Source organism: Vulpes vulpes, chromosome 2 (assembly GCF_048418805.1).
Source record: "Vulpes vulpes isolate BD-2025 chromosome 2, VulVul3, whole genome shotgun sequence".
Lineage (NCBI taxonomy): Eukaryota > Metazoa > Chordata > Mammalia > Carnivora > Canidae > Vulpes > Vulpes vulpes.
The window spans coordinates 155,438,364-155,460,573 of record NC_132781.1 but is presented as its reverse complement, the minus strand read 5'-3'; the positions used below and the strand labels follow the sequence as shown (position 1 = coordinate 155,460,573).

The window sequence follows — 22,210 nt, the reverse complement described above, 5'->3', positions numbered from 1 at the left end:
ACAGATACACGATATGGTGGTACAAATGGTAAACTGTGGTAATATTTCTCCCTCAGTTGATAAATAGCAGCTGTCCTAAACCCTGTGAGTGTCCCCAGCATCCTGGCAGCCTCAGCCCATCCCAGAGACACTCCCACTGTTATAAACAATTCTAGAAAGAATACCCCCATAATTGTACCTCCTTTTTTTAAAAGATTTTATTTATTTATTCATGAGAGACACAGAGAGAGAGGCAGAGACACAGGCCGGGGGGGGGGGGGGGGGGGGGGGGGGGGGGGGGGGGGGGGGGAGGGGGGGGGGAAGTAGGCTCCCTGCAAGGAGCCCGCTGCAGGCTGCAGGACTCAATCCCAGATCCCCGGATCATGCCCCCCCCCCCCCCCCCCCCCCCCGCAAAGGCAGACGCTCAACCGCTGAGCCACCCAGGTGTCCCTGTACCTCCTTTTGATAAATATCTACAATTGAATTGAGTAAAAAGAATGCATATTTTAAGGCTCTAGATTCAGATTTCCAAAATGCCCTATAGAAAGTATATATAGACTGACACTCCCATCAACAAAGTATGAAAGTGCCCATTTTGCCCATTTTCCCACATCTTCTCCAACAATATTGTTTAGGATTTTTTTTTTCTTGAAAACCTGAAAGGTAAACAATGGTATGTTGCTTTCAATTTGCTTTTCTTTTTTTTTTTTTTGCTTTTCTTTCATTCCTCCAAATGTTGAATATTCTTTCTTGGTTTGTTGGCTATTTGCCTATTTGTGTGTTTGTAGGGCCTCTTTTTACTGATTTGTAACAGATCCTCGTATATGCAGGTGATGGAACTGCAAAGTAAACTCTGGATTCCAGAACGGATATGGGGACTGCTTTTCCCTCTCCTACCCCCTCTAACATTTTCCATGGAATTAAGAGAGGAATCATTTTTACTCAGTCTGGGAACCTTTGTAGTAAGAGAAATCTTAAGAAGATGGAAAACAAGAGATACTGAGATTACAAGTGCTTTTTATTTTAGAGGACTTTCCTCACCAATCTACCCTTCCCCACTTTGAACTGTAGAAAGGTTGCTGTGTTCTTTGTAGCCAGAAAAACTGAGTCATACTTCATGTGATCTTTCTGACTTGCTTTACTTTCTGAGCCAAGTGGGTCCCCACCCAGGAAACCTACTCACTCACACCCTGTGCTTATGCAGATAAGCCCTTATTGTCATCTCTCTGAGCCCTGATGCAGTGTCTGCCATTCACCAGCTGTGTGTCCTTGCATGAGCCCCCTAACCTCTCTGGCCCTCCATTCCCTCTGAAATGAGGAAAGCATTACTCTCAAGGGTTTTTGTGAAGATTAGATAAAGTAATGTATATAAGGCGCCGGACACAATATAGGTGCTCAAGAAACATCGTCAGACTAACAACTGAAGATTGTTTTCCTTTCAGTTTGTTCTTGGTGTGTGTGTGGGAGGGTGTTCTTGTTTAGCTTTCTCTTTCTTTCAGCTGAAAACTCACTCAACTTTTCAGAACGATAATGAGCCAAACCCCTTTGCCTTAACCGACATGGGTTAGGAGTCTTTGGTGACAAGCAATAGAAATTAACTGGAGCTTGGGGTGCCAGGGTGGCTCAGTTTTAAGTGTCTGCCTTTGGCTTAGATCATATTCCCAGAGTCCTGGGGATCAAGCCCCAAGTCGTGGGCTCGCTGCTCAGTGGAGAGTCTGCTTATCCCTCTCCCTCTGCTTGCTGTTCCTCCTGCTTGTGTGTGCACTCTCTCTGTCTCTCAAATAAATAAATAAAAATCCTTAAGAAAAAAAAAAAAGAAATTAACTGGAGGCTAATAGAAAAGAAGGAATTGGGAAGAATTTATTACACTTAGGGGTGTCTCAAAGATTCCAAGAGCTTGACATGGCGATTCTACTGTTTTTCCCTGAAGGTCTGCTGTTTCCCTCTCCCTATCTTCCTCTAGACTAGTTTCTCCACCACAGTAGCTACCACTAACTGCTTCTCCCAATTATAGTCTCTACCATGTGGAGAGATTAAATGACCCTAAATCCCCAAACCAGGATCTAGTTAGAGAGATTTTGATTGGCCCAGATTTGGCCACATCCAATCAGATGCTGTCCCTTAAGAAATACACAGTAAGTAACTGCCAGGGGGCCCATGAGCTCACCAAAGCTCCTCCTTTATAATAGAGCCAGCTGAAACCTTTGAATTCTTAGAGGGATTAAAGGAGAGGTGATCAGAAATTGAATCTAGAGCTCCCAGAACTGGCCCCAGAAGGTCAGATCTTAAAAGACTTTCATGGGGGAATCCCTGGTTGGCGCAGCGGTTTGGCCCCTGCCTTTGGCCCAGGGCGCGATCCTGGAGACCCGGGATCGAATCCCACGTCAGGCTCCCGGTGCATGGAGCCTGCTTCTCCCCCTGCCTGTATCTCTGCCTGTCTCTCTGTCTCTGTGTGACTATCATAAATAAATAAAAATTAAAAAAAAAATTTAAAAGACTTTCATGTATTACCTCTTTTAACCTCTGCCCATATTTTATAGAAAAAGAATAAGGTCTAGAGGTATGTGTTTGTCTGAGGCAGTCCAGCCAATCCATGACAGATCTAGAAGCAGAGCTGGCACCATGGCTTAATCTCAAGGTTTCAGAAGACAAGACTTGATTTCTCCAATAGCAGTGCTGTCTGATAGAACTTTCTGTGATGATAGAAATGTTTCATGTCCATGCTGTTCAAAATAGTGGCTCTTGAGCACTTGACATGTGGCCATTGTAGTTAAGGAACTGAATTTTAAATTTTACTTAATCTAAATTTAAGTCACCACATGTGGGTAGTGACTACCATGTTGGACAGGACAGTCCTACAGTTCGAAGACTGATCTCTTGGGAAAGGAGTTGTCAAATCCCCACTAGCTGAAGAATCAAAAGATAAAAAGAAAATTCATTCAAGAAGATATGTAGAGAAAACTAATACTTTGTGAAAGTACTTACTAATTATGGAAATATAAAACAATATTGCTTTAAGCTCTCTTTTTGCCTATCAAATTGGTGAAAATAACAAATGTAAATTATACCATTTAATTTCCCAGCAACCTTGTGAAATAATAATTTTGAGTGTTCTCAGAATGCCTGGGCCATTTGTGTCTCCACCAGTTATGACCTGTGTGTTCTTAGATTAAACAACTTTGCTTTCATTTCCGTAAAAATTATTAGTATTACTACCTACCTCAGAGGGTGTTTTCTTGGGGCAAATGGAAAATTGCCTATAAAGGGCTCAGCACAGTACCTGGCACCTGATGGGGGCTCAGTATTATGTGAGCTGGGATTATTATCTCCATTTTACATGAGGACCAGAGAGGGCAACCAACTTGCTCCAAATTGCCCACCTGTTGAGGGTTGAGGCCAGGATTCACACTCAGGTGTCTCTGGCTCCAAAGCCTTCTTCTAAGCTGTCTCTTTCCATGGCTCAGGATCCCCTGGTACCCTCCCCCTCCCTCCAGTCCCTACTCACTCCCTCCATAGACCCCCACCTCTAGAACCCTGAGGACTCTGTGGGGTCTCTCAGACCCTGAGATTGTCCCTCAGACCCTGGCTCCTAGTGCACCTCCGTGCATTGGGAACCTCCTAGACTATACACTGGTGGGGATCTGCTAATGGACCTGCTGGTGTCCCTGCAGTCCTGCTGCTGCCTGTGGGGAGGAAGCTCCCCTCTGTCCTGCAAGAAGAGAGGAAGAGCTAGGCTGGTGAAAATGAAGAGAAGGTAGAGGAAGGGGGAGGAAGCCACGAAGTGGCAAAGCTGAGACTTGCCTGGTCTTTGGAACCCAAAACCAGTTTCCTTTCCAATGATCCACAGATACTCAGAAGCAGGAACTGAGAGTCCAGGGAGGAATGATAAACACAAGGATCCCAAGGGCCTCACTTTACCTCTTATGAACTTGTGGGACTTATAGCTAAGAAACTGTTAACACACCAAGATGCCAAATAATTAGTGAAAAACAAAACTTAGATGAAGGGGAAATTAACTACATGATTCAACTCACAAATCATTTCTCTACCACCACCTGTATCCGAAGAGGAGGGGCCAGAGTTGGTCAGTGTGACCGGCACAGCGCTGTAACCACAGCCCTCCAGCCCTCCAGCTCCCAACTAACTGCCCCGGTTCTAGCAACAGGTTAACCTGTGGTTTGTACTTAGAGCGCCCCCATGTGTTCCCACTTTGTCATAAGTTCTTTAAAAGACCAATTATCAGCATCATCAAGATTTATGAGCGAGGAGGCTTATCCTTGAATCACCTCAACATCAAGAAATAGCTGGACTCCCAGGACTACTGAGTGAGAACAGCATAGCCAGGGCTGTAATCCGAGTAGGTAAGCCTTCCCAGAAACCTGTTCTCTCTGCCACCTTTCCCTGCATCTAACTGGTCTCCAGGCACAGAACCTGGTCCTTACGAACTGATGTGTAGATGGTTTTGGAACTCTTGGAGGCTGCCGGAACTGTACTAGCCTCAGACTACAGTCCAGTAGCTTGGTCCTCAATTCTTGGGCCAGCCCTTCTGTGTGGGAGACTGTCCCTCCTCGCCCCTCACCCCCCTCATATTCTTCCCAGGTCCTACCCTAAACATTCCTTCAGCAAGCCAGTGCTGGAGGCTGGGACCCCAGAAACATGCAAGGTTGGACTCCTATCCCTGCCTGCCTTCCTTCGGGCATGAATTTGCAGCGCTGGAGTCTGGCTGAGACTCTGGGGCCACACTTGAGTTCTGCTACTTTCTTCTCAGTGGCCCAGCCCCTGAGCACAGCTCCTTCATCTCTCACGTAGAGTTAGCGGCTGCATAAAGGTGACAGTTCATATGGGGTTCAGGGCCTGAAGGCTTAGGAGTCATTCTGCACTCACTTCCCAAACTCAGGGTTTGCCACAGGCCATATGCAAGCAGCTGGAGACGGGGATAAATCCATGCAGTTTGTGAGGCTGAGAAAGGACCAGGAAGGACTTGTGTAAAAAGCCCAGAGGAGCCTCCATTTGGTGGGCAGCAGCCTCATTCTCCTCCCAACCTGGAGAGGGAGAGACCACCCCCTGTCAGAAGGGTGCTGTGTATTTCCCATGTATCCCAGGGCCAGTGGGCCAGTAGGAACAAGGGATTTGAAGGATGGGCTGGAGATGTTTGTAAAAGGGGGTGGGTGGGGCCCACTGCCCGGTTGGTCTGTTCCAGGCGTGAGGGGTTTCTCCTGGCTTTGGAGGTAGGCACTTCCTCCTTACGGCTGGGGAAAAGACCAGAGCATCCTCAGGTGTGAGGTGTTGGAGAGGCCCCCTCTCTGCCCTCCTGGCCAACTGTTTTCCTCTTGCCTCACCCTCTGGTGGTTCAGCTGGCCCAGTCCCAAAGAAGATGAATTAGGGACAGGAGGTGGTCAATTCATGCTCTGAGCATACCCGTCTTTTCCCTGAGCAGCTCCTAGCATGGGCAAAGAGAAGACCCACATCAACATTGTGGTTATTGGCCATGTGGATTCCGGCAAGTCCACAACAACAGGGCATCTCATCTACAAATGTGGAGGCATTGACAAGAGGACCATCGACCGGTTTGAGAAGGAGGCCTCAGAGGTGAGACTGCTCTATCTGAGCCCCACCCCCAGCCCTCCTTCCTAGCCTTGGCTTCCCTGGGAGGGATGCCTCATTGTGGGGGAGGAGACTGCTCGCCTCTGCTGAGCACCTGCTGGGCTGGTAGGTGCTTTCCCTCTCACTCAAGTCAGGCAGGTGGTGTGGCTGCCATTTTCCAGGTGAGACAGATGAGGTTAGTGGTGTTAAACAGCTTGCCTGAGGATGGTGCCAAGGTTTAAATCCCAGGGTGATGCAGATGCCACGCTGTATCTCAGGAGCTAAAGCTGGCATTTAAAAGAGGGGAAAGGATTTTTCATGCATCTAACATGGATCTTAGGGTAGCCCCCATGGATACATAGTAGGTGCAAGCAACTCCTGGTCACACACTCTCCTATCACACCATAAGTTCGGTAATAGCATGGGTGCTGTAGGAGCCTAGGTCCTGGACAATGAACATGTCCTGAGAGGCCTTGAAGGATTCCAAGAAGGGACTTCCTTTGAGCCTTAAGGAAGTGGGACAGGTGCCCATGAGCCACAAGGAAACTGGAACAGCATCTGAGATGCAGAGTTGTTGCCTGGTAGGACAGGGGACAGTGGCCTCGAGTGCCCTGCTAAACAGCCCGACCACTTTCTCTGCAGCAGCTAAAGGATTTCAGGCATGGGAGTGATGGGAATCAGGCAAGATTTTTTTTTAAGGATTTATTCACTCATGAGAGACAGAGAGAGGCAGAGATATGGTCAGAGGGAAAAGCAGGCTCCATGCAGGCAGCCTGATGTGGGACTCGATCTCAGGATCACGCCCTGAGCCAAAGGCAAACACCCAACCGCTGAGTCCCCCAGGGGTCCCAGGCAAGATCTTTTTAGGAAGGCACATTGCAGCATGGAGAGAACAGGCCAAAGGGCCCAACTCTAGGAGCTAGGAAGCCAGCTGGGAGGTTGTTGCTGTTGGCCATGGGAGCAAGGATGGTGGCCTGGGCTCAGGCAGCAGCAGTGGGCATGGAGAGTAATGAATGGAATCCAGGGACGTGGATGTGGGGAACCCTTTGCACTCTTTTTTTTTCCCTTTGCATTCTTAAAGGCACCCCAAAGAGTTAGTTTATGTAAATTAAATCTATATATTTATGGTATTTGAAATGAAAACTGAGGTTTAAAAATGCCTAAATCACTTAAAAATAATAGTAATACACTCCATGTATTAACATAAGTATCACTTTGTGTATGAAAAATATTTATTTTCTAAAACAAAACCTTGGGAGGATGATGTTGTTTTATATTTTTGTTGATAGGTTTAATGTCTGGTTTATTTATTTTTTTAATAGAAATTCAATGACAGTGTTTTATTTATTTTTTTTTAATTTTTATTTATTTATGATAGAGAGAGAGAGGCAGAGACATAAGCAGGCTCCATGCACCGGGAGCCCGATGTGGGATTCAATCCCAGGTCTCCAGGATCAGGCCCTGGGCCAAAGGCAGGAGCTAAACCACTGCACCACCCAGGGTTCCCTAATGTCTGGTTTAATAGAAGACAGTTGGATTCTCATCTGCCTCTGTAATCAACCTGTTGTGATTTCACTGGTCATGTAGCCTTGGGAAGACACCACTGCACAATGATGAGACAATGAGAGAGGGAAGAGGCAAATAATATCTTTGCATTATAAAAATAGTTTTGATAAAAAAAATAGTTTTGATCACACAAACTCTAAAATGTATCAGGGTCCCTGGACCATTCTTTGATAGCTGCTTATCTAGTGAATATTCTAAATTATAATGTACTTCATAAAATAGAAGTTCCTACAGTAGCAAAAGTTAGGACACCTAGTTTATATCTTAATAAACTAATTGGTGTTCTTGAGGAAGCCGCCTGGTCTCCAGTCTTTCCTTTTCTCTACTCTGCCCTCTAATTAGAGCTGAAACGAATAGATGTTCAGGACCCCTGAGCTGGCAAGTGGTAGAGTATACCCCAGACCAGCATGTTAACTTGAATATGCTACCCATTTTTGGTAGCCTCGTTTTTACCAGTGCTGAAAGCAGCCCATCCTCCCCAGGCTAGCAATCAGTCATAGATACCATTTAGCAGAGGGTAGTGGTTAAGAGCTTGAACTTGAGTCTGATGCTTTGGGGTTCAAATCCTGACTCTGCTCTTTATTCATCAGATGATCTTGGGTTGGTCAGTTAATTCTCTGTTACTTTGTCTGCAAGATGAGGATGATAAAATTTTTGCTAAGTTGTTGTGAGATTGAATGAGATAACCCATGGTAAGTACTTAAAACAGCACCAGGTATGTGGTCAGCATTATTTATGCATTTGCTATTACTGATTTGAGGGCTTGCTGACCCTGTACCAGGTCCATATGTCCGCCTAGACACTTTGTCACTTGGCCCTGGGTCACTCTGACTCTAAAACCAGCTCTGAAAGAAAAACTTAATTATATAAGTAATAAATACTATTGTTTGAAAAATTCAAAGGCCTTACCATTCACTGCCCTGTTACCATTCCTCTGACTCTCCATTCATTTGGGAACTTCCTTCCTGGTTGATGGGCAGCTTTGGATATTAGAGGTGACACTGCGGTTTTCCTTCTACTCCTGGCCCAGGTGGGCAAAGGCTCCTTCAAATATGCCTGGGCTCTGGACAAGCTGAAAGCAGAGCGGGAACGTGGCATCACCATTGACATCTCCCTGTGGAAGTTTGAGACCAAGAAATACTACATCACCATCATTGATGCCCCAGGTCACCGTGACTTCATCAAGAACATGATCACAGGCACCTCACAGGTACACCCAGAGTTGTCTTGGCTCTTTGGGGGTTGCCAGTGGGTGTCCCAAGCCAAATCTGAGTTGGGCCTTCTTCCCTCTGTCACCTGGGCCAGGCAGACTGCGCTGTGCTGATTGTGGCAAGTGGTGTAGGTGAGTTTGAGTCTGGCATCTCCAAGAATGGGCAGACCCGTGAGCACGTGCTGCTGGCATATACACTGGGCGTGAAGCAGCTCATCGTGGCAGTCAATAAGATGGACATCACGGAGCCTCCTTACAGTAGTGCATGCTTTGAGGAGATCAGCAAGGAGGTGAAGGCCTATATCAAGAAGATCGGTTACAACTCTGAGGCTGTCGCCTTTGTGCCCATCTCAGGCTGGCATGGGGACAACATGATAGAACCAAGCACCAAGGTGAGAGCTGACCAGGACAGGGCTAATTAAATGCAACATTCCCACTCAAATCTTTGAGTTTCTTCAAGAATACAATATCCAGGATTTACAGCTTGCTTATGGGCCAATCACTTTGAAGGGTCTTCATCCCCATGGGTACATGATTTGATCCCCATTTTTCAGATGAACAGACGTTACTCAAGACTACACAACTAGTAAGCATAGGGCTGCATTGTGCAATGTCATAGCTAGTTACATGTAGCTATTAACTTTAATAATTTAAATCAAATAATTTCAGTTCCTTAGTTGTGGTGGTTGCTGGGCACTTGAAATGTAGCTAATACATGTGCCTGTCACATTGGACAGTGAAGTTACTGAATATTTCCATCATTGCAGAAAGTTCTACTGAGCAGTGCAGCAGAGTCTGGAATTCTCGTCCATGCTCACAGTATCTAAGCTACCTCTCTAGGCAGGTTAGGAAGTGTGGGGGCAATATAAATGTGTCTAACAATTAAAAAAAAAATGTGTCTAAGATATACTCACTGTGCTCATGGATCCCAGAATCTAACAGGGTTTAAAATTCTTAAATGAGTGTCTCCCTACAAAGAAATTCTAACTTTGGCATCAGACCTGGTGAAGCCCCAGTTTTTTCCCTTGCCCACAGTAAAGGGGTAAGAGAGGAAATAGTACTCTGGGTGTTAGGACTCACTTTAAGGGACTATAAGAATTAAAAAAAAAAAAAAAAAAAAGGGACTATAAGAATTAAATGAGAGACTCCACGTGGGAATCTGTTCATGTATACAGTTGGTGCTCAAATGTTAATTGCTATCCCTTACTACTCTACTGCCTAAAGCCCACCTTTTTCCACAACTGACTTGAAGATTCTTAGCCCTTTCTTCCATGTATATAGCATAATCTTTTCCTGATTATAAAAGTAATGTCTAACATTTTTGCAATAAGCCTTTGATACAGATATGAAGCATAAACTTCATAGCTTATAGATAACCTAGTTTCCACGCAGTTCTTTCTAGATGTTCACAGCTGGACTCACACTGTATGTAATTTTCTATGAAACTTTTTGAAATTTTCTTTGCCATTTAAATATGTTGAATACTTAGTGTTTTATATTGTAGATCAGAGTTACAATAGATTGTGTAGCCATATCCACTATTAAGTGAAATGGCATTGAGAAATTGCTATGTACCAGACACCAGACTGAACGCTTTAGATGCACAGAACCCCATGAAGAAGGCATTTTATTCCCATATAAAATAAGAAAACTGGGCAGCCCTGGTGGCTTAGCGGTTTAGCGCCGCCTTTGGTCCAGGGCCTGATCCTAGAGACCTGGGATCGAGTCCCGCATTGGGTTCCCTGCATGGAGCCTGCTTCTGCTTCTGCTTATGTCTCTCTCTCTCTCTCTGTCTCTGTGTCTCTCAGATCAATAAACAAATTTTAGAATAAATAAAATAAGAAAACTTATAGTGTAGTTAATAACCCAAGGTCACCAGCTTCTAAGAATAGTGTTTCTAGTTTTATTAAAAACTGCTGTAAGCATCTTGATAAACAAATCCTTCATGCGTCCTCCATCATTTAGTTAGAGTAAGTTCCTGGTGAAACAAAGGGTAGGCATTATCCTGGAGTCTTCTGATACAAATTGCCCAACTGTTCCTGGGAAAGATAGAACTACCACTGGCAGTGTGTTCATTTGTGTGGTACTTCAGTATTTCCATGAGGGGCCCTGTCCTTGGTGCTGAGGACGTGGTAGCGAATGAGATGCAACTCTGCTCATGGCACTGGGGTCTTCTGGGAGCAGTAGTAATACAGTGGATGATGACAAGTGCTAAGAAAAACATAAGGATAAGGGGGCACAGTATGAGAGAGTTACTCTATATTGGGTGGTGAAGGAGGGGGCCTTCTAAAATGACAGTAGAATAAAAACCTGAAGTTTGATGCCCATTTCCCAAGAATTTCCCAGAGTTCAGCTAGTGAAATAAGGAGATTTCATTCTTCTGTCCCTGTGGGTATTCATTAGGCATCTAGTATGTTCTAGATGCAAAAGAACAAAGTATGCAGTCAGTGGACTAGATAGTAGATTTAGGGTTCAGCCTCTGCTTTCAAGAAATACCTGTAATATCAGAGACCTCAGTTTCCCCACTTTTAAGACAGGGAAGATGCTGACCTTGTATGCTTATTCAGGCCTCTGAGTTGGCATAGAGCCAAGTTAGTTGCTAAGTTCATCAAACTAATAGAATAACTTATCCTCATGGATGAGGCTGGTGTTTGAGTGGGAAGTTGGTCCAAAGAAAGGAGCCAACTGGATTTCCAGTTAACTGATATATCTCTGAAGGCAAATATGATGTCTCTGATGAGCTTTGGCCAAGGTTTTTAGAGAAGTATCTACTTAAAAGACATGTATATAATGAACTATTATCCTTAAGATTGTCCTTCTAGAAGGACTTATGCTCAATAATGCTGCCCTTGCCTAAGATGTTGGGGAACATCTAGTCTTTACAAGGTATAAATGTTAGGGTATTTGAATATTGTTTTCATTCTCATTCCTGATGCTTACTTAACTGTGCTGCATGTTTTCTCTGCTTCTCCTGTGTAATCAACAGATAGAATGAGGCCTAAGGGCTAATCAGATTCAAGAAATCTCTGCTTCCTAAGAATATTGGCTCAAATGAGGGGCAACACCTTGCCATCACTTAGTGGGTGTGTAGCACATGTCAAACATTGTGCTTGGTGGGTTATGTGTGGTCTTTTGTGTCTTTACTTGAGCCTGCAAAGTAGGTGGTGATATTTGTTTCATAGATGAGGAAGCTGAGGCTCAGAATACATTAAAAAATCGCTTGAGGTCCAATGTTAAATACACGTTGGCATCTGGGACAGGCTCCCTTGAGCCTAAGCAAGCTGCGTGTTTGGTGGCTTTTCCAGATGTCCTGGTTTAAAGGCTGGAAGATCACCAGGAAGGAAGGAAACATAGTAGGTATGACACTGCTAGAAGCACTGGACTCCATCATGCCCCCTGCCCGTCCTATGGACAAGCCCCTGAGGCTGCCTCTGCAGGATGTATATAAGATTGGGGGTGAGTACATGCTGTGTGGGGGTCCTTGGTGTTGGGGGCTCACTGAAGTCTGGCTGCTGACAGGTCTGGTTGCTCTGTCCCCCCAGGCATTGGCACCGTGCCCGTGGGCCGGGTGGAAACAGGCTACCTCAAGCCAGGCATGGTGGTGAACTTTGCCCCCTGCAACATCACCACAGAGGTCAAGTCTGTAGAGATGCACCACGAGGCCCTGGCTGAGGCCTTGCCTGGAGACAATGTGGGCTTTAATGTGAAGAATGTGTCAGTGAAGGACATCAGGCGAGGCTACGTGGCAGGAGACAGCAAGAATGATCCGCCCTTAGAAGTGGCGAGCTTCATCTCCCAGGTGAGGAGGCCCATTTAAGGGGTGTTTCCTGAGACAGTCATCCTGTCCTACAAGCAGAGTGGCTCAGTGGATCATTCAGGAAGTGAGTACTGAGCATATGATCCATGCTGGGCCCTTGAGCAGCAGTGTGGGTCGAGTCAGACTGCCCTAGAATCCTGAATGCAGCTTATTTGCTATTTTGCTCTTTAACAAAACAATGCAGTTCAATGATCTTGCTATTCCACAGTATGGTCTTGATGCCTTAAAGCAGTAGTTTTCAAGCCAGGTGGATTAGATCACCTGGGAAGTGTTTCAAAAATGCAGATTCCTAAACAAGAACAACAAAAACAAAAATGCAGATCCCTAACATTCTTCCTAATGGTTCTGGGGAGTGATTCAGTAGACTTGGGTGGGACCTGGGAATCCTTGTGTTAGAGCTCTTGGGTGTTTCCTCAGCCCAGAGTTAGAATGTGAAAGCTGTTCTGAAGGCAACGTCTGGCACATTCTTACTTCTGCGTGTGGAGGCTGGCACTACCTCACAGTGAGCCTTGGAGAGTTACATGAGGTGATGATATGTAAAACAGCTGACCCGGGACCAACAGGTCACCTAACAAGTTAGTTAGCTATTACAATGCATTTTTCTAAATGGTGGGGGGAAAGCAGAACATAAATTACACGTATGTATGTAGGTTTTATATCACTCATCCCTAGCTCTACCGCTTCCCTGCTACTTCATCATGGGTAAATTACTCAGTCTCTCTGCTATGAAAATTAAATTGGAATGCATGAGATATACTTAGGACAGAATTTGGTATACTATATAAATGTTCAGATGCTCACTATAATTTGAAGTGTGTCCAAGATGCCTGACTCGTCAGCTGATTAGGGCTACTTCCTTTGGAGGATGCTTGGCTAAAGCTCTCCCTCTGCTCCCATCCCACTCTGGGTTCCAGGTGATCATTCTCAACCACCCTGGCAGCATTGCAGTTGGCTACTCACCAGTTCTGGACTGCCACACGGCCCACATTGCCTGCAAGTTTGCAGAACTCAGGGAGAAGATTGACCGGCGCTCAGGCAAGAAGCTGGAAGACCATCCCAAAGCCCTCAAGTCTGGGGACTCCGCCATCGTTCAGATGATTCCACGAAAGCCCATGTGTGTGGAAAGCTTCTCAGAGTATCCGCCCCTTGGTAAGTCCTGATAGCACCTGGCTACTGGAGCTGCCCCTTCCTCCTCCTGGCTCCAGGGAGTAAGTTAGCCAATGTGTCACACCCAAGCCAGGTTGTAGAGCCTGTAAGAAGGGGCAGCCTCGGTGGTGCAGTGGTTTAGCGCCGCCTGCAGCCCGGGGTGTGATCCTGGAGACCCAGGATTGAGTCCTGCGTCGGGCTCCCTGCATGGAGCCTGCTTCTCCCTCTGCCTGTGTCTCTGCCTCTCTCTATATATATATGAATTAAAAAAAAAAAAAAAAAACCTGTCAGAAGGACGAGAGTTCCAGATTAGAGGAGCCCAAAAAAGGGAAAGTGCTTGCGTAGTGTCACAAGCAAGGCAGGGGCCACTTCAGAGACTTGTACTCCAAGTATGGTCTGTGGACCAGGAGCACAGGCATCCTCTGGGAGGTGGTTAGAAATGAAGAACCTCAGACTCCATTTTCAGACCTGCTGAAGTCAAATGTGCAGTTTAACAAGACCCCCAAGTAATTGGGATGCACATCAACTTGAGAAACCCTGATCTAGAAGAGGTGAACAGAGCAGAGATTAGTAGGGATTTTCTTTTTCCTTCTTATCCTCCAGTGCAGTGGTTTTCAAACCTGGTAGATAATCAGAACCACTGATGGACCCTATTAAATCCAGAGGCTCAGACCCTGATAGATTCACCAGGTCAAGGCTGCAGCCTAGGAGTCTTAGATCCTCCAAGTAGATTATACATGGTTAGGTCTGAACAATTAATCTAGAATATTCAAAATTCATATATAGGGAGTAGGCAATATATAAAAGTGCTAGATGATATTTATAAACCAAGAAGTCCCTGCCATCAGGGTCTCCCAGTTAATGGGGAAGGGGGTGAATTTCAAAATTTTAGAGGTGGGCCACAGAGGCTGCCACAGGAATCTTGCAAAGTGGGTTTGGTTCTTTCTACATCTGACAAAAATACTATGAGGTTGAAACCAGATGCCAAAGCCTTGCCCTCCACAACTTGAAGTCTCTAACTTCGAGCACTCAAGTACCCCCCAGGAGAAGCAATTGCTAGATTCACAGTTGAGTGTAAATGAGATACATCCTACAAGTTGTTGTGATGGGCACAGAGAAGATGCTAGTTGCTTGAAGGCTGGAAGCATTAGTATGGGTGGGTGCACCCAAAGCAAAGTTTTCTCTGTGACCTTTACTTATGGAAGTAGGACAGTCCAGTGGCTAAGAACATAAGTGCTGGGGTGAGATATTCTGGGTTTTCAACCATCACAGCAAAGTGACCTTCTGCTTCTTTGCCCCAGTTTTCCCAACTGCAAAACAGCTATCATGAGCTCTACTTTGAGTTGTTGAGATAATTGCATGCACTTATATGTATAATTCAGAGTATCACTTACTTGACCTCCCATGCCAGTGTCCTATAATAGCTCCTGCCCTGCTAGTGTTCTCCACCTGTTTCTTCATGTCCTGTGTCCTAGGCCGCTTTGCTGTTCGTGACATGAGGCAGACAGTGGCTGTTGGGGTCATCAAGGCTGTGGAGAAAAAAGCAGCGACTGGTGGCAAAATCACCAAGTCTGCCACAAAGGCAGCCAAGAAGTGAGTAGTGACGACTACTTTAGACCTTTCCAAGAGAGGGCAGCCCAGAAGAAGCCACGGCTGGAAAAGAAGAGCTCAAGGAGACTTAGACTAACTCTTCTCTTGACTAAAATATCTTAAACCTACCCCTGCTAATGCACTTTTCTTTTTGCTGATGAGTTTGAGGCATGGGAATAAAGCACACCAAGTCTTTGCCTCTGCCTCTACTGACGTCGATGCTGTAAGCAAGGAGGAAGCAGGTGGGTTGCTCAGTCTAATTCCACACCTCAGCTTCCTTCTGGTGCTTGGCTGGTGCAAGAACCAGAGAGCTAGAGTCACGAGGAGGAAAAAGTGTAAAGGAGGAAGTCTAGGGCAGCTTTTAGCCCTGGCCAAGCTCTTCAGTTCCTACAACAGAACTCTGGTGCTAAACTGCCTGACTTGAATAGCGTCTATAAAAGTTACTGAACTTCTCTGTGTGCTCATTTGTAAAATGGAAAAACAATATAGTATCTGCCTCCAAAGGGATGCTGAACTTTGAGCTGGTACTTGCTGGGCATGGTAATTAGCCACTCTCATTAACATGGTGTGCGAGCTGGAGGCAAGGAGGTACTATTTCTGGGAAGTTCTGTTTGAAAAAAGTTGAGGGGAAGGGAATGAGACTGTTTTTATATTTTCTAGATACATAGTTCCCTCAGGTTGCTTTTTTTTTTTTTTTTAACTTCAGTTTGACAATTTGAGTTACAAAGTTGCAAGAGGCAACTTTCACCCAGATTCCCCAAATCTTACCACATTTTCCCCCCTTATTTGAGAGTAGGTTACAGACATGATGGCCCTTTACAGCGAATACTACAGGTGTATTTCTCAAACCCAAAAATATTCTCTGATACAACCAAGGTCAAGTCATCAGAAAGAGGACATTAAACTAACATGGATACAGTTCTGAAATCTGCAGACCCGATTCAGATTTTTGTCAATTATTCCAAAAACATGCTTTATAGCCAAAGAAAATCCAAGGTCATATGTTGCATTCAGCAGTCTGAGCTTTTTATTCCAAGCTTTGGAGCAGCCCCTCCCTTGGCTCTGTTCCTCCCAGAGGTTTGGTTGAGGCCTCCGCTCTGGGCTAGTTGGTGGGTGCCTGATGGAGGAAAATCAAAAGTGTGGTTGGGGGGTGTTGGGGGGGAGTGTCTCTTTACTCTTCTCTATCAGCCCTGCTTCCCAGAAGTCCCATGTGTGCCTATTGGATGAAACAAGGAGAACCTGGGGGCTTAACATCCCCTGTAGCAATGGGAGAAGGGAATAATGGTAGAAGTGAGAGGCTTGTCTCCTTTTCCACCAAAGTCCTTTGGCTATTTATTCCTGTTAAAGAAACTGGTGGATTCAATGCCAGGTTCTTCCTGCGGTGCTGCTGCTGAGAATTAGTGTAAACCGGGAAGCCAGCAGAGCCTTTGTCTGTCAGACTAATCTGCAAGCCATCTTTGGGCGTGCAGGATGACTGTCGATTATACACCATGTCTAACATTTTTTTTTTGGGGGGGGGGAAGGGGGTTGCTTGGATATAGTGGGTTTATATTAAGAGAAATCCCTTATTGGGCAGCTGGGTGGTTCAGAGGCTCAGCGTCTGCCTTCAGCTCAGGTTGTGATCCAGGGGATCCTGGGATGGAGCCTGCTTCTCCCTCTGCCTGTCTCTTGCTTCTCTCTTGTCTCTCATGAATAGATAATTAAAAAAAAAATAAAAGAGTAACCCCTTATGCGTGCTCTACACAATTACTTCATTTAACTTTCACAACAATCTCCTATGGTCTAGGTACCCATTTTAAAGCTGAGGAAAACTGAGGCTCAAAGAGGGTCTAATTAGTAACCTGGCCGGGGTCGCGTATTGGGTTAGCTAGAGCACGACTGTCTAGACACGTCTCCACAGCTCAGGGCTCTTCAGCCACCTCTGTTCTAACTATAAATTCCACTGTTCACATTGTCACCGAATAAATTTTTTAAGATTTTTTTTTTTTTTTTTTTTTTTTAGATTTTATTTTATTCATGATAGAGAGGCAGAGGGAGAAGCAGGCTCCGTGCAGGGGGCCGGTTGCGGGACTCGACCCCGGGTCTCCAGGGTCACGCCCGGGGCGGAAGGCGGCGCTGAGCCGCTGAGCCCCCCGGGGATCTCCTACTTGGCGGTTTGCACGACTGATTTCACGTGGCTCTGGAAGTCGGTTCACGCCAGGAACCACGAGGTCCGGAGACCGTGGGAGGGAAGGGCGCCCGTGGAGACCGGAAGCTCAAGGAAAAGCCCGTTCAGGGAGCTTTAAAAAACTATTTTTGGAAAACCCGCGTCCCCGGGGCCGGGCGGCGCCCACCCGCCGAGCCCCGCGCCGCCCGCCGCCCGCCCTCCGCCCGCCGCGGCCCGCGGGGCAGCCTGGGGAGAGAGCCCGCCTCCTGACCCATAAGGCCCTGGGCCGGAAGCTTCGCCCTCTCTTCCTGTTCTCCACCATGGCGGTGAGTAGTTGAGGCCCTGCTTTGCTTCTCTTCATCCGCCTCCATCCGCCTTCATCCGAGGCGGGAGCTGCCTCGTCCGCGGCCGGAGAAGGGAGCCCGTAAGGCTCGCCGTGGCGGAACTGGCAGAGCCATGCGGGCCGAGGCCGCGGAGCCGAACCCTGCCCCCTCCCCTCCCCTCCCGCTCCTCAGCCGGCTGGGGGCGGCCGCCGGGAGGGCTCGGAAGCGCGGCGCGTCCGCTGCGGGGAGGGCGAGCGGAGCGAACGGAGGGGCTGGCGCACGGCGTCTGGACCTGTTCCCCGTCCCGGGGACTTGAGGCTTGCCGGGTGCTTAGGGAGCCGCAGCCCGTCCCTCCGCTCGAGGAGGGCGCCTGCCCTCTGCCCCCCGGGCTGCTTCCGAAAGGAATGGGGGACGTCGCCCAACCACGCGCTTCCTGTTTCCTCAGCGGCGTTTAAACCCTGTTTTCTTGCCCGTCGGCTTTGTAGCGGGGACGTGAGCCCCTTGGGGTTCGAACTCCCGCTACTTGCCCCAAGTGTCTGTTCGTCCATTCCTGGCGTGGAGGGGGAGCCCAGCTCCGAGCTGGTGCACAGACACCGCGATGCTTTGCAAGCCCGTAAGGCTGTCGTTAGGAACCGGGATGAGCAGAACTAGGTAGGCGGTGTCTGCAGATGTGGGCCTCGGAGCTGTGGCGGGGTGGCGTGTTGACTGCTGCGCTTCCCTCGTTGCAGCAGGATCAAGGTGAAAAGGAGAACCCCATGCGGGAGCTTCGCATCCGCAAACTCTGCCTCAACATCTGTGTGGGGGAGAGTGGAGACAGACTGACCCGCGCGGCCAAGGTGCTGGAGCAGCTCACGGGCCAGACCCCAGTGTTCTCCAAAGGTCAGTGGTGGCCGTCAGGGGAGAGAACATCCCTGCACGTTCTCTCCTAATTTACGTGGTATACAGCCTCTTCAGTGCCCGTTTTGAAAGTGACAGTTGATGCCCCTTAAAAAGCATCACCATCCTGAGCTACCCAAGAAGTATTTTCCTTTGTTTTATTTAATTTTATTTATTCATGAGAGACACAGAGAGAGAGGCAGAGGGAGAAGCAGGCTCCATGCAGGGACCTGATGTGGGACTCGATCCTAGGCCTCCAGGATCACCGCCTGGGCGGAAGGCAGACGCCAAACCGCTGAGCCACCCAGGGATCCCAAAGTATTTTCCTTTCAAGACGGGTTTGGTGTTGGAATACCAGGTCTTTAAGTTAGCAGAGATTCAGCCAGGGCCAGTCTAAGTAGAGATTTTTCCGGGTAAAGTTAGAAACATGAGGAATGCAGTAGGTGATATTTGGTTTGATTGACACACTGAGAATTTATAGGCTACATGGAGAAGGGCTCTGTGCCTAGGCCAACTGGGTTCAAATCCTGGCCCCATCATTTGCGGGTCTGGCCTCAGCCTTTCTGGGTCTCAGCTTCCTTATTTGCCTAAATGAGATGATAATAAGATTGTGAAAAATAAAATAGATTGTATGAAGTGCCTGCTACATACTAAGCCCAGCGTGGACACTACCATCGTTAAGTTTCTTTGCTTTAGGATAATGCAGTATGGCACGTTGTTGGGTTTAGATCCTGCCTTTTGTTACCAACTGTGATTTGGGGCAAGTTAACCTCCCAGAACCTCATCTGTAACATGAGGATAACATTAAAGAATTATCAATAATGTTTTGTTTTCTTTAGAACACAGTGACCATATTCCTTTCTAGTGGCCTCTTTGGGTGGCTGTGAACTTGGCCCGTCCTGAGACTTAGATGTGACTTTGAGCTCTTAATTGCTTAAGTATGATTGAATGACTTGGAAGTTGAAAAATCTGTTTTCTGTGCTATGGATGAAACCAGATGTAGGTGACACTGGTAGGAATGCCAGCACTTAGGATGTGGGTGGATATTTAATGTGTCTTAGAATTGTGGAGATGATGTTCTAGGGAGGAGGTGAGTGCAGTGGGAGTGTGATACCTGACTCCTTGTTTTCCCCTACCTGCAGCTAGGTACACGGTTAGATCCTTTGGTATCAGGAGAAATGAAAAGATTGCTGTCCACTGCACAGTCCGTGGGGCCAAAGCAGAAGAAATCCTGGAGAAAGGTCTAAAGGTGAGGCTGATCCCCTCATGGGATAATAAAGAGCACCAGCTTATGTGTTAACAACTAGATAATTACAGTGGCAGTGGTTATACTTCGTACACTGTCTTTGGTCCCTTGATATATTTTTTTAATTTGAAAAAAAAAATTTTTTTTTATTTGAAAATTTTTTGAACCTCTAAAGGGTGTTTCCTGCACTCAACAAGGTTTTAAACTTTATTCTTGAATGATTTCTCTGGGTTTTTCAATGCCTTTTAAATATTGGGAAAGCTCTATGAACTGTTTTTTTTTTGTTTGTTTGTTTTTGTTTTTTTAGCTCTAGAAACTCCTATCTTGGGGTGTGATTTGGTGTCGTGGGGAAATGAGATTTTGGTTCATGATCAAATTATATTGAATTTATCTCGGGGTGCTGAGTGATGAGGACTAAACTAGTAATTTGGGGGGATTTGAATTGACGAGGGATATGATTGCTGCATTTGTCTCCTTAGGTGCGAGAGTATGAGTTAAGAAAAAATAACTTCTCCGATACTGGAAACTTTGGTTTTGGGATCCAGGAGCACATCGATCTGGGGATCAAATATGACCCAAGCATTGGTATCTACGGCCTGGACTTCTATGTGGTATGAATATTTAGTCTTTTCTACTCCTGGTCTGTGAGAAGAGTGGAATCTGCTACTCCTTTATTTTGTGTGTGCTATCTTGATGTTCAAATGTTGGATTGAAACTTTGAGTGTTGTCTACCTTTGTGTTCTCCCCCTTGGGAAGATGTACCTCATGTGTGGCAGGTGTTGGGATACAGCACTGGACTAGATAGACGAGATCTTGCTATTGCAAAGGTTTAAGAATTTAGCATTCAGCAAGCACTAGTATGGCTTATAGGTGGGTGAAGGGACTGTTCATCCACTGAATTGAAAATTTGAGAGCTTTGGTGCAGTATTTGTTGTGTGGGTTGACTGTACTGAGGCCACTTTTTTCTAGCTCCTTCCCTTAGACCCTGGGGATGGGGTGGCTTCCATCCAGAGGACATAGATGCGAGTTTGGTGATGTGGCTGTTTGCTCAGTCAGGATAGGGATTTCAGTGTAAAAATGACCATTGTTGTGTTACTGCAACGTATTTGTCAACCATAAAACTACATAACAAACCCCAGAAATCCTGACTAGTATGGAACCTGAGTCATGGCAGCACCCTCATTAGATTTGAGTATCCAAACACTGAGGAGAGGTAGGTGCTCACAGGGAGTTTGGGAACAGCAAGCATTTAAGGAGCACTTTGAACTGCAGCAAAAGAGAAGAACAACTATTTGTTCTTCTCAGAATAAGTTTTACAATGCACGTATTATAGTAAGATTTTTTTTTTTTGTTTTTTTTGTTTTAATGTCATCTTTAAAATGGCTTTGAAGACTGGGGAGCAGTGATGGAGAATCCTTAGCTACCTTTGGAAGTTGGGCAGGGAAGGGGGGAGGTACTGCAAGTTCCAGCCTCCAAAGCAGACCTGTGTTGTCCAGGATGCTGCTAACTGGTTTATCAGACCCTGAGATCATGGGTGTCTTGCTCCGGAATTCATTGGGCCACCAAGGTGACTCTTGAAGATCAGCCTCCAGTGTGTGAGTCTTGTCCGTCTACTCTTGACTGTGAGCTGGCTAGGTGACTGTTGGTTATTCCTGGGACAGGTGCTGGGTAGGCCAGGTTTCAGCATCGCAGACAAGAAGCGCAGGACAGGCTGCATTGGGGCCAAACACAGAATCAGCAAAGAGGAAGCCATGCGCTGGTTCCAGCAGAAGGTAAAGCTGATTTATCTCAGGTGAACTGGTGGAATGTGGTGTCGGTGAATGGAGTTGGGATTTGGGGGTGCAAAATCCAGCACCATTTGGTGGGTAGTTTCTTTAAAAATGGAGTATTTGGGCACCTTGGCAAAATGGGCCTCCAGGGTTGGTGGCTTGAACAGCCAGTATCAGGCTTTCTCCCCACCCCCATACATGCAGGTAACTGGAAGGGGAGGAATATGGCTTTAACAGCCCCCTTTTCTCAAGGTATAGTGCAGTTCAGCATGGTGTAGCAGTTGTTAAAACTGGCCAGTTTCCTGTTTAGTACAGAAGGGATGTGGGGTTCAGAGCTGAATTCACGTATCAGATGTGAATTCTCAAATGTTAGCCATTGCTGCCATCTTTGCTGTTGCCTCCTGTTGTGAAAAAATAAAATCTCTTCTCTTTCAGTATGATGGGATCATCCTTCCTGGCAAATAAATTCCCGTTTCTATCCAAAAGGCCAATAAAAACTTTTCAGTGAAATGTATGTTACTGTTGTGTGTTCTGTGAAAGGAGCCTGGCCATATTCAAGTCTCTGGACCTCAAGCCACTTAAAGCTTCGATGGGAATAGCTGGTAACAACCCTGTCGTCCCTTGGATGCCAGTGTTTCCTGGCAGATTGAAGCCCGAGCTTTGCAGCATTGCCTGTGCTCCCCACACCCTTGTTAGGCTGTGGTGGTGGAGTAGTCGCATGGAAACTGATTTTTAGAGGGGAGGGTATGATTGGGGCTGGGATTTGAATATAGAGCCTTGGTTAAAGGTGAGCAGCAGTGCTTCCATGTTTTCAGTAATTCTTTTCACTAGAGATTATACTAGCACTTGTGTCTGAAGGGAATCACAGGCTTCAATGTGTGATGCTTGGGATTAAATTTGGTTTAACTGTTCAGACTTTTCTTTTAAAGTGAGAACGTAGAGTTGTTTAGGCAATATGA

The 22,210-nt window shown here is 46.4% G+C and overlaps 2 protein-coding genes across 3 annotated transcripts; both read left to right on the top strand.

Moving 5' to 3' along the window:
• The first annotated feature begins 5,422 nt into the window (after window positions 1–5,422).
• Window positions 5,423–16,621, top strand: LOC112930131 (elongation factor 1-alpha 1-like). Its single transcript, XM_026012410.2, has 7 exons — window positions 5,423–5,568; window positions 8,159–8,338; window positions 8,434–8,730; window positions 11,644–11,794; window positions 11,881–12,137; window positions 13,070–13,304; window positions 14,777–16,621. The coding sequence occupies exons 1-7, from the start codon at window positions 5,425–5,427 to the stop codon at window positions 14,896–14,898; spliced, it is 1,386 nt and encodes a 461-aa protein (XP_025868195.2). The 5' UTR covers window positions 5,423–5,424; the 3' UTR covers window positions 14,899–16,621.
• A 626-nt stretch (window positions 16,622–17,247) lies between these two features.
• Window positions 17,248–21,765, top strand: RPL11 (ribosomal protein L11). Of its 2 annotated transcripts, none has more exons than XM_026012436.2 (6): window positions 17,248–17,363; window positions 18,089–18,239; window positions 19,379–19,485; window positions 19,962–20,093; window positions 21,144–21,254; window positions 21,687–21,765. In XM_026012436.2, exons 1-6 carry the CDS (start codon window positions 17,358–17,360, stop codon window positions 21,714–21,716), a joined length of 537 nt encoding a protein of 178 aa, XP_025868221.1. In that variant the 5' UTR covers window positions 17,248–17,357; the 3' UTR covers window positions 21,717–21,765. The 2 variants fall into 2 exon arrangements, with proteins under 2 accessions (XP_025868221.1, XP_072606889.1); XM_072750788.1 differs by lacking the exon at window positions 17,248–17,363 and adding an exon at window positions 17,572–18,011.
• The last annotated feature ends 445 nt before the right edge of the window (window positions 21,766–22,210 follow it).